This window comes from Triturus cristatus, chromosome 10 (assembly GCF_964204655.1).
Source record: "Triturus cristatus chromosome 10, aTriCri1.1, whole genome shotgun sequence".
Lineage (NCBI taxonomy): Eukaryota > Metazoa > Chordata > Amphibia > Caudata > Salamandridae > Triturus > Triturus cristatus.
The window spans coordinates 324,034,365-324,049,230 of NC_140593.1; the positions used below are offsets into that span (position 1 = coordinate 324,034,365).

Consider the following 14,866-nt stretch of genomic DNA (forward strand, 5'->3'; position numbering starts at 1 on the left):
CTTTTATGGTAGTTGGGAATATTGGTGCTGGGAAAGTTAAAGTCGCCTGTTGGTGATGCATGTAGATTCCATTTTGATTCTATTATGGTTTCTATTTTCTCTAAAGTTCTTACCATTAGTGGGTCAGAACTTGGAGGGATGTAGATGTTAAAGATAAGCAAATTTTGGGCAGCGACGGGTCTTTCTTTCCAGTACTTTATCTTGATGCATTGAGCATTGCTGTTAGATATATTGAACACTTTAAGATCCAACTGTATTTCTTCCCTTAATAGAATTGAGAGTCCTCCTTTTATGTGCTCTCTTCACACTACCACTGCTGGAATTTCAAATATTAAATAATCTTTTTGGTCAAAAGTGTTTAAAGACCATGTTTCTTGGATAGACACTATTGCAGGGGAGTTTTCCAGAATTAGTGGGATCCTTGCCTGTAATTATCCATGATACAATAGTCAGAAGTCTGCTTAAAAGGGGGTTTGTTTGAAAAGTTTCAGCACTCCGTCCATCATCTCCTTGTGTTTGCTTTTGTTCGCCCTAAGTTGGCAGGGTATGCCCAGACGTGAGTCCCTTGCTCACTTTGCCACTGGATTCAAGCTAGTCTGGCTGATGAGGGGTGTTACCCCGAAACCTGTCCCAGGATGCTTGTCTCTGGTCCAGGGTGGAGCTGGCCTGGCAGTTCAAGCTGGACTGTTCCTATGAGGCACAAGATCAAGGCTGATTTGCATGTGGCTGGGACCAAACTGGGGTGGCGAAGTGAGCTAAAGAATGATGATGGATTCACACCAGATCTATGACTGGTGGTGAGTGTCTGAAAAGTTTCAGCACTCCATCCATCATCTCCTTGTGTTTGGTTTGTCTACCTTTTCCAGCCTATCACTGTTCAGGTTACCGGAGATACAAGACCAAGCGTTAACCTTTGATACCATTTCTAATTTGGCTGGTTTGCTATTCCAAATTCATCTCTCCCCATCTTTAATATATATGGTTAGTTTTTCTTCAGGGGTGCGCAGTGAGTCCTTGACGCCAAAGCCTGTTAGATTGTGTCAATGAATCCTGCTCTCGTTCATCTCGGTTATCTTTATTTGATCTGCTGTATATGTTTTTTGAAATCCATTTGTGTGTGAAGAGCCACTCTCTTTCAAAATTGTGGAAGGAATTATGGTAGACCAGAGTTCTACTCTTGCCACTGTTGGTTGAGATTTATTCGGGAATGCCACTAATTTGAATACTGATGTTCTTAGAGAATGACATGAATGGACCTTATAAAGGAGGTTTAAGATTTTGTTTCTCGATTCAGTGGTTTGTTTACTGTGAAAAAACAGTGTTTTTTCCAAAGTACAATAGTGAATCTGTGACCACTTTCCGCTGGAATTTTCTGAAGTTGGATGAGCTTCTCCTTCAAAATTGTTCTTGGGCCAATGATCTTTTATTGAGGTTATGGTTTCAAAATTTGGTGCAAGAGGGTTCAGTTGTAACAGGTTTTCCTTTCTTACGAACCGAAGATAGAAATCCTTATTTTGCAGGGGCTCTGAAGAAGCAGTGATTTGTGAATCCACCATTTTTGTTAGGTCGAGGACTACCGGTCTGCCGAAAGGCAGAACCGGAAGTCGGAGATTTAATGACTTGGAGAAGAGGGGCTTGAACCAGCCCCTCTTCTCCCCTGTTCTCCATTGGCTGGCCTCGTAAATGCTGGCCAGCCACTGGAGAAGAGGTCAGTCACTCTGATTAGGCCCCGTCCTTTTCGGATCGGTGGGCGTGTTTTTTGCAGAAAGTCTCTTTATCTCCTCCAGCCAATGGCTGGAGGAGAGAAAAGACAAACACGCCCCCGAATCCGAAAATGCCGCTGCCTTTCTCCGAGGCATTCTGCTCTGCCTCGGAGAAAGGCAGTCGTGTGCTCGTCCGCTCCCCCTTCGTCCGGTTGCTGCTCTGGTCTGCTCACCTCTCCTCCACACTGTCCTGGTTTTGCGCTGGAATGGCTCTGCGGGAGTTGTAAAGGCAGTGTGCTCTCTCGGCTGCAGATGGCCTGTGTGCATGCGGTGGGTGTGGTGCCCTGGTACATGCAATACTCAGAGCTCTGCAGTGGCCTCCAGCAGGTCCACTTCCCCGTCTCTCGACAGACTTTCACCCGAAGTGTCTCCTTGGCTGCAGCAGGCAGGGGTGAAGGGACTCCAGGCGGAGCCGGTGACTGTGCGGAACATAGGTCTCAGCGCGGCACTACAAATGTCTAGTGCACAACTGTAGAGCCTGACCCTCACTGTACGGCTGCACTGCGCCCCCGCCCCCCACAGCAGTGTACCAAGACACCGTCACAGCAGCACTGCACAGAATGGCCGTCGTGAACACTGCACAACGCTGCACCAGGGGCGATGATCACTACATTAGTGCAGCCACACTCACTGTTGACTTGCGACAAGTGAGCAGTGTGTGCACCTCTTTACAACACTGCACAGACCGGCCCTCATTAGAGCAGTGCACACTGTGGCCTCCTCTGCAGCACTGCATTGTGGTCCTCACTGCAGGAATGCAGACTTTGAATCGTGTCTGGACTCGTGTACAGTATGGTGACTTTTCTGGCAGCAGTGAAACGAGTCCCTTCCATTCCAGCACTGCGAGGAGGATTACACGCACCGGCCCTCTGTGTAGCACTGCACAGTGACCCTCAATACCGCACTGCATAATGACCATCTATCACTGTACAGTGCCCGTGACAGGAGCACTGTCACGCTGGTGACCCTCTTTCCTTTACGACCATCGCTAAAAAGGGAATAATGAAGATTTTAATTTCACGTTTCGCCCCGTGCGGTACGTACATTAATGTGTTAATTGTGTTTGAGATGTTTGCAAACCACCCGTAAGTAAAAATAAATAGCAAAATATCCAGTGCATCCGACCAAAACCCGACATGGAACCGTGGACCTGATGGGACTGGCAGGTAGCTCAGAGGGGCTGGGCCAGTGCTGCAGCAGTAATGTCTAAACCCCAATACTCACAATCCATAAGTGAACTGTAGCCCATCTCACAACTTCACTGATTCACTTATTGGTGCAAAGGTGCACGAGAGCGTCTCGGTACGGGTTGTCCGTTTATTGGTGGAAGTGTGAAATCGTGCAAGGGGACCAGTGTGGGTCTTCACACGTCAACAGTCAGAACACTAGGGGTGCAGGGACCCCTGGTGACCCCTAACTCATATCTCTAGTGGTACCCCAGCTTAAGGGACTCATGTGGCCGACTGATGGTGAGAATACTCCGGTGCATGAAGCCCAGAGAACTCCCCCCTGTATGGACAGAGCCCCTGGAATTAAGAGGCAGAGGAGAGCTAATTAAGCTGAGCGTTCTCTAAATAATGTGACAATGAAAGACAAATTATGTGGGATGGACATAGAATTAATGTGGTGTTTTAAGAGCTCAAAGGCAACGGATCCCGCATAGTCCACTGCACTATTACCTGGCAATTCTTGCAATAGAATCTGCGCCTCTCCTTTTTAGGTAGAGGACTACTGGTCTGCTCGTGCACACGACGACGCCTCGTCTGGGGTAGTGGGCGGCTGGCCGCTATATAAATGCAATCTAAACTCAAAAAGAAGACACTCGCAAAATGGGTGTTTTGGTATGCCGCATGTGTGCTGAAACGTGTTTACGGGCAGGTAACCTGTGCCCAGAGTAAGAAAAGTGTTAATGCTCGAATTAGTAGCATCGGGGAAGAGCAAGCTAGATGAAGGGGTAAAGATAGAGAGCGCTTTACCATTGCTGCCTGTGAACCTGACATAACCAGCAGTCTCAATTGACTCATGCCATATTCAAATGTCATTTATTGTATAAATTGCTAACCACGTTTGTTCTTTAAAATACCCTGAAACTACTTTCTGAAAATATGTTTTCAAGTAAATTCGATGTTTGGTAAACGCTCATGATTTAGTTCTACGGCAAGTCTCCAGACAGTGGCCAGCCCCCACAGCGCGCCTGTCTGTCCTGTTTGAGATTCAGATGCACAGCACAGTGAGGCCTTGCCAGGCCCCACTTCCGCTTCTGTTCCTTCATTCTTTGGCAGGCGCGAGCCAGAGCTGTTTTCCAGGCAGTTAGCCTTTTGGCTGACTTTCTCCTCTTTGGTGGAAAGAAATGCTGAAATGTGATTTTGTACTGTTTGCAGTACCTCCAAGACGTATTCATTGCAGCAGAGTGTAGCCAAAGGACAGCACTATGTTCCATAGTGTGTTTGTTCTAATGCCTTTTCTCTGATTAGGAGCTTCCGAGATGGAATACTTTTAATTGGAGAGTGCTGGCACTTCTCAAGAGAGACATAATACTCTTCGATGCCCCCACTAGGCAACTTATAATGCAGGCAATGATTCTTTCCAGATTGGATTATGCCAGTGGCCTTCTATTGGGCACTAACCAAACAGAGCTCACACACCTTCAGCGTGTGCAGAACGCGGCCGCCCGTATGCTGATTGGTTTGCCTAAGTTTTGCTCGGCTAGGCGTTCTATTTCCGATCTACATTGGTTGCCCGTCAGGCAGAGAATAAAATTCAAAGTGCTGTGCCTGACTTTTAAGATTCTAAAGTTTGCCTCCCCTCCCATTCTAGCCCAGACCATCTCCCTCTACACCCCTGCTAGAGCACTTCGCTCAGCGGGTCAATTTCTAGCTAAGGTTCCTCGCTTTAAAAGAGCCAGAATGGGCGGCCGCTCGTTTGATGTTCTGGCGGCTGGCCTCTGGAATACACTGCCTGTCAGTATTCGGTCTATGTCAAATCTCCTTCTCTTCAGGAAAGCCGTGAAAACATTTTTGTTTCCCGAGGCTTAGTGGTCATGACTGGTTCGTGTTATCAGTTGTTGTGTTGCTTGTCCTTTACAGCGCCGGGACGCCGCTTGGCTGGGGCATCTGTGCGCTTTACAAATACAAAATAACATAACATAACTTTTAATTGGAGAGTACCGGCACTTCTCAGAAACAAGCACTTGTTCTCATAAGGAAATGGCAGAAATGTAAGGTAAACACTAGCCAACAGCTTTCAGCAACCTGGCTTTCTTCGCGCATGTCTTGCCACCCCCCTGTGTTCCTCGGTCCTTTTGGCTTTACTCTCCCATCTGGCTTTCATCGCGGCACCTCTCCGCCCCTCCCCCACCACAAAGCACGTCTCACGGCCACGCGTCTTGTTTATTTGGTTACTCGTATTTGTTTAAGCAGTGTTTCAAAAAAGCTGACACCGTTCCCTTTGCAACACTCACTTTTGATACGAGGGCACAGATACCCACATAGGGAGGCAGGTGGTGTGCATTAACTGAGATGCATGTGCTTAAGCTTAGACTATTCAAGTATATTCATTTGGTTAGTTGGAGAATGCAAGACATTTTTTTAATTATAAGGCATTGAGGGGGTCTGTGATACTAGCATTGGGCTTCTCCCTCACTTAATGATCACCCAATGTGCAAAGTCTTTCTTTATTTTGTTTTAGGAAATTCATACTAAACTCAATTGATAATATTTTGTCTCATCACCCACAGATTGCTAATTGACAAAGTGGGGTTGCAGCATTTACAATGCAATGGTCTCGGCATTGGTAAAGTTAGAGCTATTGGCACTGCTCATGACATTTTTGTTTATGTTTTTTGTTTTTAAAACATTTAAAGAAACGGCATTGTCATGAGCAATGCCAATAGCTCTAACTTTAACAATGCCGAGACCGTTGCATTGTAAATGCTTGTCTACTAATACTTTGTGTGCTGGCAGGACCAACTGAGGGAACTTTAATTTCAAGGATTTATGTTTGGGAATTCTTTGCTTAGTTCTTTTATTTTCAAGAAGACAATAGAAATTAAGCTATTGCAAAACATACTAACGGACCATCAAGTTTTTTCATAAAAATGAAGTGCTGGTCGGCATTTTCTAAATTATGTGTTCTTCAAAGAGGGTGTCATGTCCATTAAGCTAGTCCGGTCATGTATACCCCTTTTTACGTACATTGTCCAATCCACAGAACAAGAACGGTTCTGAAACAGGTGACCTTTTACCTAGTGGCTTGCTCCTGTCTCTTTGAGACCAGGCTCTCTGTACTCTATCATAATCCCTGTACCTGACGTACATAAACATGTCTTCAGGCAAGGTATAATTATTCTGTATAAGGGTCACCACTTTTTTCATCCTTGGGCAACAGCCAGCTGTGCATGATTGCGTTTGTTTGGAAAAACATTCATGATTGTTTCCAAAACATTTACGGTTGTTTTCAAAACATATTGATTCTATAAGAAACCGTGGAGTGACCAATCTAGTATACAAGACCCTTATTACCCCCTGCAAATTAGAGGAGAATTCCATCCAAGCTGACACGGGTTCATACATGCTGAATCTTCGACATGCAGCGGTCTGACATCCCTTCCGGGGTGTCCTCCTCGAAGCAGAGACGGGGTCCTTCGTCCTCTATTATAGGGTGAGGGGGGATGGTTCTTTCCTAGGGGTTTCTTGGCTATATATATACACATATACATGCTACACATACAGATCTAGGCTAGGAACATTTAGGCAAATAACTTGGGGTCCGCATTTTAGGAGTATGCAAGTGCTACTGTTTTTATCTGAACTGCTTATGTTCATCTTATTAGCACTGTTAGACCTTCCAGCCCTTTGGCTGTCCCCTCCTCATTTTTTCTTCCTTTACCCTCTAATTTTTCTGTCCACTAGTGTTTTTTGGTGTTGGCTTAGAGGCTCTGGGTGCCCCATCATCACTAATTGATGGTGTGGCGCAAGGCGCTTCCCTAAAATGGAGGGAGGGAGAGCGCTCCTCCAGAAAATGATGGCCTAAACTGTCACCTTGGAACCTGGGCCATAGGCTGGCATGAGGAGTTCCAGAACCTTCTGGGCCACTCTAGCCTGTCAGGGCCCAGGCTATATATAGAGGTGAGGTGCGACGGCCATTTTAGGGAGTGAACTGAGGTAGTCAGGAGTAAGGCACCTGAGTGGGGAGGTAGGAGCGCCAGAGGGGGGGAACTGACTGTTCTTAGGGCCTGCTTTTTCTCCCCCTCGGTTGACACCACCCCCTACCTCGTGACCTGGCCCTGCCTTCAGCCTCTGACCCTGGGATCACGTCAACTTTTTGTGCTCCCCGCCTAGTCAGGACCCCTGAAGAGAACTGGAGAAGAGAGTGACCATTTCTGACCTTATCCACCATTTTCCTGACTATGCCTGGGTCCCCCCTATCTTGTTCCGCCACTGGCGTGTGGCCTGCCGAATTCAAACCAACCTGTCCTGAGCCTGGGCGTCGCTGTGAGGAGACAGGGGGCGCTAGGCGCCGAACACTTCGCCACCCCCGAACTGCCGGCCACCCCTTAATTTGTGCCACCCCTGTCGGGGCTGTCCCAGAGAATAGCTCACCGCTGCGGCCCAGGGCCGGAAAGATCGCCCCATAGTCATCGGGGCCCGTGGAGAAGCCCATGGCCCCATTGCTGCAGTCGGAAGGCAGGAAAGCCCACTGGAACCCTGCGAAGGCCTCACCAGGCCTGGAGCCATCCTGTGAGGGCCGCGCAAGGCCGTGAAGCGGATTCCCCCCCATCACGTGACGGGGGCGGACTGCGAGACGCCGCCCCCGCCGCCGGGTGATTTGCCGACTGGGCTGCGCCCTGCAGGTCGCGCTGCATCGGCGGCTGCGGGCCCTGGAAGTCTAAGGGAAACACCGGAGCCGTCTGGAGTCCTGCAGAGCCCCCACCACCTCGCCGGACCGCGCTGACTGAGAGGAGGTCCGTGAGGGGCGAAAACCAGCGCAGAGTCCGTAGAGAGGCCCAGAGTTCGCCCTCCCCTGGGGAGGCCCAGTGAGCCACAACATTTCCCCCTGACCTGGGACCCACCTCACCAGCATCTCCTGCCTCTGTAGGGCTCCAGGACAAGGAAGTTGGGGCCCGAGGACCTCGCCTCAGACGGAGAGTCCCGTTAAGGCCTTAGGTACTTGCCGGGGATAGCACTAATGAGGTACTGAGTACACCGCTAAGCGGAAGGGCCACTTTTAAGGCGCTATGAAATTACCAAGTGCAGTGCTATGTTAATGACTCTATTTAAGGCGCTATGAAATTACCTAGTGCAGTGCTATGTTAATGACTCTATTTAAGGCGCTATGAAATTACCAAGTGCAGTGCTATGTTAATGACACTATTTAAGGCGCTATGAAATTACCAAGTGCAGTGCTATGTTAATGACACTATTCAAGGCGCTATGAAATTACCAAGTGCAGTGCTATGTTAATGACTTTATTTAAGGCACTATGAAATTACTATGTGTAGTGCTACGTAAATGACTCTATTTAAGGCGCTATGAAATTGCTATGTGCAGCGCTATGTTTAATGACTCTATTTAAAGCGTTATTGAATTTGCTGTGCTGTGTTTGACCACCAGGTGGCGCGCTTGATTTCACATCAGGGCTAGGGTACTTAAGTACTGCCAATTTAACCACAACGAAATGTTTTGACCCTAATGTGGTGTAGATAAAAACTGATTGGTTTCATTAGAAAGAAAAGAGAAACCTGATAAAAGGAAAGATAAAGCTTTTCTAACTTTTAAAAAAACCTTGGTGTAGTGTTGTTTTTAGTGGTGATACGCTGGAGTGCTGAGGTGAGTGTGATGCAAGCACGACATGTTACTCCGAAACGAGGCCTTTCCACCTGAGCCAAGCTACCCTAGGACTTTAGGTCCAACAAGCACTATGGTAGAAATGTATCTACTATTTACTATATTTGTACTTGCAATCTGTTTTGCCAGCTTCTGTCTCTTGATTGTCGCAGCACATATGTTTTACACAAGACTGTGGCTGGACCAATAAATACTTATTGAAACATCCTAATCGCCAACCTGTCTATTTTCTGAGAGTAAGCAAGCACGAGTGTCTGAGCGAAACGTACTGTAAAGTTTTCTACGATCCCTGAGAAATCCGGGTTCTCATGATCAGTGGTTGCCGCAAACTACCTACACCACTGTAAAATACAGGGGGGTGGTAGTGGCACTGTAGAGCTAGCTGGTCAAATATCTGACGTATCCTGTGGGGGTGTCCCGAAGCGGTTGGGACACAATGTCCTCAGTTTAGGTCATCCAAAATGTGCAGGTCCCAGGGTATTCCTAGGAGCTACACGACAAGGGAGACCCATTTCCAGAAAGATTACTGAGAGTTGCTTGATTTATGCCCTAGTCAGTTTTTCACCATACATCTTGTGAAGGTGGGTACTGACTTCAAAATGGCCACTTTGAAGCTGTCTGATAACAGAAATTTCTCAGCGAGGCCATAATACCTGCTTGCCCTCCAGTGCAAAGAGGCCTGGGTTACCCTGGCTGATGCTTATTCGCTAACTGCTAATGGTAATACATTAAAAAGTCAAATGAGAAATGAACTGTTTAGAGAAGCAAGCCCTATATGTATGGGTCAATAGTTGATAAAACAACTAATTGTACTTACATAATTCTTTTGTTTTGTCAAAGTAAATGAGTGGAACACTCAGCTGGAATAGTTGGATTGTTTAAGAAAACTGGGAAGTTGATCAAGTTTGAAACTACCTTCAGAGGAAAAACAGGAAGGGTGCTCATCACTACCATATTAGGATGGAAATTAGTATAGGGCTCCACTGCTGAAAGGACTCAAATGTCACTAATCCTGCTAGCTGCAGTGATAGCGACTAAAAAAGATGCTTTCCATGACAGATGCTGCACTGAAGCCTTTAGAATAGACTCAAATGGCATACATTTGCAGCAGAACCAAATTGAGTTTCCAAAGAGGCAAGGCCTTTCTTAATCTATTCATAGGAATATTGAAAAATGATTTCTGATGAGGACCTAACATTTTAGACAGCGGTTAATGCTATAAGCACAAGGAGGGAGGGAGCACACTGCTTCTCATCCCAGCACAGTTCTCCGCATTGCATCCTGGTAAATGCAGTACGCTTACTTTCAAAGTTGCTGTAGTTCTTCACCAAAGTTGGTATAGGTAGTGCTGTTATCTCTAGACACGCGTTTCTGGGTTTAGCAATTCATCAGTAGAGTGCAAAAGTAATTTAGAGCAGAGAAAAGTCATCAGGGGTTGCTGAAATGGTGCCCAAGTCTTCACAGGTCACAGTACCACTCCACAGGCACACAGGTGCATCCCAGGAAAGCTTGTCAGCTCATTGGCGCCTTTCAAACACAAGGGGGGAGGGATCACTCTGCTTCTCATCCCAGCACAGTTCTCCCCATTGCATCCTGGTAAATGCAGTACGATTACTTTCAAAGTTGCTGTAGTTCTTCACCAAAGTTGGTACAAGAAGTGCTGTTATCTCTAGACAAGTGTTTCTTGGTTTAGCCCTTCATCAGTAGAGAGCAAACGTAATGTAGAGCAGAGAAAAGTCATCAGGGGTTGCTAAAATGGTGCCCAAGTCTTCACAGGTCACAGTACCACTTCACAGGCTATAGGCACCATAATGTAGGTTTGAGAAAAAGTCTATTCATTAAACAGTGTGGATATTTTGCCTGGCTGTCTTTTTGAGGGTGATTCTCTGCATTTGGTTATGTTGAACACTGGATTGGATCTGATAACGTGTTTTGGGGTCCCTGCAAGCTGCAGGGAATTATTTTAACATTTACGATTTCGTTGAAGATGCCTAAGATGCAGAACCAGGACTAACAGTAAGTAACCATTGTTTTTTCCGGTATATATTCTGTGTAAAATGTGTTGGACTTTGCACTAAGATGCCAGCCAGGTTGGCTGATGCAAAGGTTTTGGAGGAATTTGCATGGAGAGGGTAGCTGGCCTGATTACCTAATCCATATAATGGGCAGGCGATTGCTTCCATTTGGTCTTATCAACAAAGTGTGTATAAGAAGTAGTAATAACTCGGGATCTCAGAGGGCTGGGTGCTAACTTCACATTCAGGACCAGAATCCCCTTGCTTCAATGCTGGGATGTGCCCCCAAGCCCTCACCCCCTTCTTTACTGTCATTTCTAATCCTAATGGGTCCCACTCTGCTGAACTCTTTCTTCAAGAGATTATAGACAGCCATGCTTGAGACAAAGGTCAGAGATGATAAAAGTTTGAGCGAGTTTCAACTGCCATAAATGATGAGTTAACCTCCAGGAGAAGGACAGAAACCCCTACAGAAGAAGGCAGCTAGAAAGGAGGGGCCTAGACTGTGAGAGAAAAAGAGACTGGAAAATATCCTGAAAATAAATAGCTAGAATTTGAGGCATCTCCGATAATCCTTGCTATCACTGTAGCTAACAGTACCCCGCCCTCTATCAGAACATCCTAAAGGCATAGTGGACACCTACACCATTATTGTAGACCCTTGCGTGGCAGGTAACGTTTAATGTTAGTGGAATTAGTGCTACTGGTGGTTCCTTTCACTGTAGCTAATGGTAATCAGTGCTGTTTTATACTTTGGGGTGACTACAACTAGTGTTAATTGTGTGTTTATATAAAATGGTTTTGTATGTTCAATAGAAGCATGTTAAAACTTTGGAAAGAACCTGTCTTGCATTTTTTCTTTTCGTAAGCTCAAGCCTCACTTCATTGATAGCCCCTGTATGTAAGTTGATTTGCATTATTCTTTATACAACAGTAGGATTGCAAGTTTTGCAGATATACATCAGAATATTATCCAAACTAGAGTATTCTTACATATGTATTTTGTTTGATTGTGATTGCTTTATTCCATACCTTTTTAGTGACTCAAATTGGTGGAAAGGTGAAACCCATTTGGGATTTGGGCTATTTCCCTCTAACTTTGTAACGGCTGACCTCACGGCAGAACCAGAAATGAGTGAGTAATGTTATTGAGTGAGTAATATTATTGCTCATAAGTGAGAATTTTTAAAATGCATTATTGATCCTACTATGTTTGCGTCATATTGACATTTATTTTATACATACAATAAAAATTAAACTTTGAAGATCACTTCAGAATTCAACTATATGAGTTCGCTTTCATTGCTACACCTGTTTTGTTTCAGAATGGAAACTGCATTTCACTGGATCAATTGTAGTTAAGACTGACAACATGCTGTACGCGGGAATTCCTGCATGCCACCTTCACCGACTACAGCTGGTGCAGAATCAAGCTGCCCGCCTGATTTTCCGCCAGCCCAAACATCAGCACGTCACTCCCCTCCTCCGTAGTCTGCATTGGCTCCCTATTTCCAAACGTTGCACTTTCAAACTGGCATGTTCTACCTTCAAGGCCCTCTCGGATGCAGCCCCCGCGTTCATCTCTTCGGGCTTGACCCGTCACATCCCTTCTAGAGTTCTTCGCTCAGCATCATTTAATCTCCTTGAGGTCCCCAAATTCAAAAGAAAAAAGCACGGTGGCTTGAGCTTTTCTGTCCAGGCCCCCTCCACTTGGAACTCCCTGCCACAGTCACTCCGTCTCTGCCCAAAGTACGACTGTTGCCGCAGACTTTTAAAAACCCTGCTTTTTCAATCCGCATATGACTAACCCTCTCATCCTGGATTACGTTACCTGTCAATGAGCACCAAGAAACCGATGGTGATAGTGCGCGTTACAAATAATTTTAACGTAACGTAACCCCTTTAGGTGTTTGCATAGCTAATGTGATGTACAAAAATAAACAGTGGGGCTCGAGCTCAACCCCCTTCAGTTGCAACTAGCTTTGGCTCAATACATTTCCTCTGTTGCTAGATGAATGTCATTAACGTTTTGGATGAGCCCACAGGAATATTTCCTCTTTTCTTTCTTTCTTGTTTTTGGCCCGTAGAACTATTGGTCTGCAGAAAATGTGCTTCAATTGTAGTACATAGACTGTGAAATGTTTGCGCACTCCAGTGAAGATGCACTCCTTCACCTACCTTGTCTCCACACCTACCCTTGCTCCTCCTCCCTCTTCTACTCCTAACTCTGCTAATCTTATACTAACTCCCCCCCTTTCGCCCTATTCCTACTGAGACCCATGTGTATTGCTATCCCCATGCTAGTTCCTACTCTTAACTCCTATTCGTGGCACCCACTTCTACACCTATCAATATTATTACCTCTGGTCCCACCCCTACTCTCTCTGTCTCGCTCACTCTTACTCGACTGCACTTATTCTTGGGTATACCGACTCTTACTCCTTATCTGCAGAAGATCAGTGAACCACCATTGTCTGGGCCACTTGCAGGCAATGAAGAGCATTGTTGCCTGCAAATTTCAAATGGTTTAATAGGACTGCTGGGGTCAGTGGAAAGATTGGAAAGACCTACAGTAATCTCTGCGACCAGTTTAGCAAAAGGTCATTGCCAAGGGAACCAGGTTCCCATCTCCTGGATGGAAAGCTTTGACGTTTGGAGTTTTGAGGTGTAAGGCAAATAGCAATTCTCTTGTTATTAAATTCGGAAAATCGCTATTTCATTACAAGACCAGACACTATTATGCATGATGGTTGCCCATCAACATTTCCTAAGACATATGTTCAATTGGCTTACAATAATACTGTTCAAAGGTGGAGGATTTAGACCAATCAGCCTCCTTCATAATATCCTCCAATCTGCCACCCCTAGAATTTCTGTAAATCTACACCAGCCTGTTTCATAATCCAGATTCCGCTGTATTTACTGTGGGCACCCGGAGCCCAGGACTCCTGGAAGAGCACATCGGCTCTTGTAGAAAGGCCTGACATTTCTCTAGATTTCCTGATACTTTCCAGACAAGAAGGTTCAAAGTCCCCGTCAACACCAACGGTTGCTCCTCCCCGTCTGCGTTTTGCAGGAAGGAAAAAGGGAACGCCGCAAGCAAGCTCCTAGGTCCTTGGGAAGAGACCCAAAACTGAGTTATCATGACAGTTAACCACCTCTCCTGCCTTACCTTCTGGAGAACTCTCAGAATCATTGCGAAGGGGTGAAATGCACATGCATGCGTTCCCTTCCAAGTTTGAAGGAAAAAGTTCACCGCTAGAGCACCGGGGTCTGGCATCCAGCTCTAAGAATTTTCCTGCTGAAACATCAGCCTACTCGCAAAAAGATCCAACTCTATGGGTCCCAAACACTGAGTTAGTCTCCTGAAATAACTGTTCAGTTTCCATTCACTGAAATCCTGTAAGAATCTTGAATTCCAGTCTACAGAAACATTCACCTTCTAAGGTAAATTATCTGCTTTGAGGTTTATCTTGTGTTCTAAGAAAAAAAGCCATATATTTGATAGGCCTGTTAATCTTGTGCCGCCTAAACGATTTATATACGCTACTGCAGAAACATTGTCCATCTTTAAGATGCTCTGCTTGCAATCGATGCCTGAAACTCATTAGTACATAAAGACCTGCTGCCAAATTTAGGTAGTTTATGTGATGCATTCTTTTTATGTGTGACCACAAGCCACCAGTATCTCGAGCACACAGGGGTGCACCACAGCCTGTCAAGCTGGCATCAGACTTGAGGATAAAGTCTGGGGATAATATATCACTCTGCCATTCCAGGCGTCCAGATTCTGAAACCACCAAGACACTTCTGATCTGGCTTCCTTGTTCAGGCATATTTTGTCTCCATATCATAGGCCTTCCCTAGGGGCCTTGGCTTTTATCCTCTGCAAGGCCCGATAATGCAATGGGCCTGGGAAAATTGCATGGATAGATGATGAAAGAAGACCTAGTATTCTGGCCAATTCCCGCAATGTTTAATTTTCCTGTTTGAGGACAAACCTCATCTCTTTCCTGATCTTGACCATCTTTTTCAGAGGCAAAATATGCATTACTTTCACAGTACGTATAGTGAAAACCAAGAATTCTAGGGACCTGGAAGGAATTCAGACCGAGTTCTCCCTGATGACAATGAATCCCAAATCTTCCAAGAGCGTCATGACCAAGGACAAGTCCCGTAATATCTGCACTCAGCATTGAGACATTAGGAGTATATCGTCCAGATAAACAATCACCCAAACTCC

The 14,866-nt window shown here is 45.8% G+C and overlaps 1 protein-coding gene across 2 annotated transcripts in view; it reads left to right on the forward strand.

Annotated features, from left to right (window-relative positions):
* STAM (signal transducing adaptor molecule) overlaps nt 1–14,866 on the forward strand; it is a 249,266-nt gene that overhangs the window by 128,223 nt on the left and 106,177 nt on the right. For both annotated transcript variants that reach the window (XM_085631519.1, XM_085631520.1), the window contains exon 8: nt 11,664–11,758. In XM_085631519.1, coding sequence (XP_085487645.1) covers nt 11,664–11,758 — 95 coding nt within the window. The remainder of the gene's footprint in view (nt 1–11,663; nt 11,759–14,866) is intronic.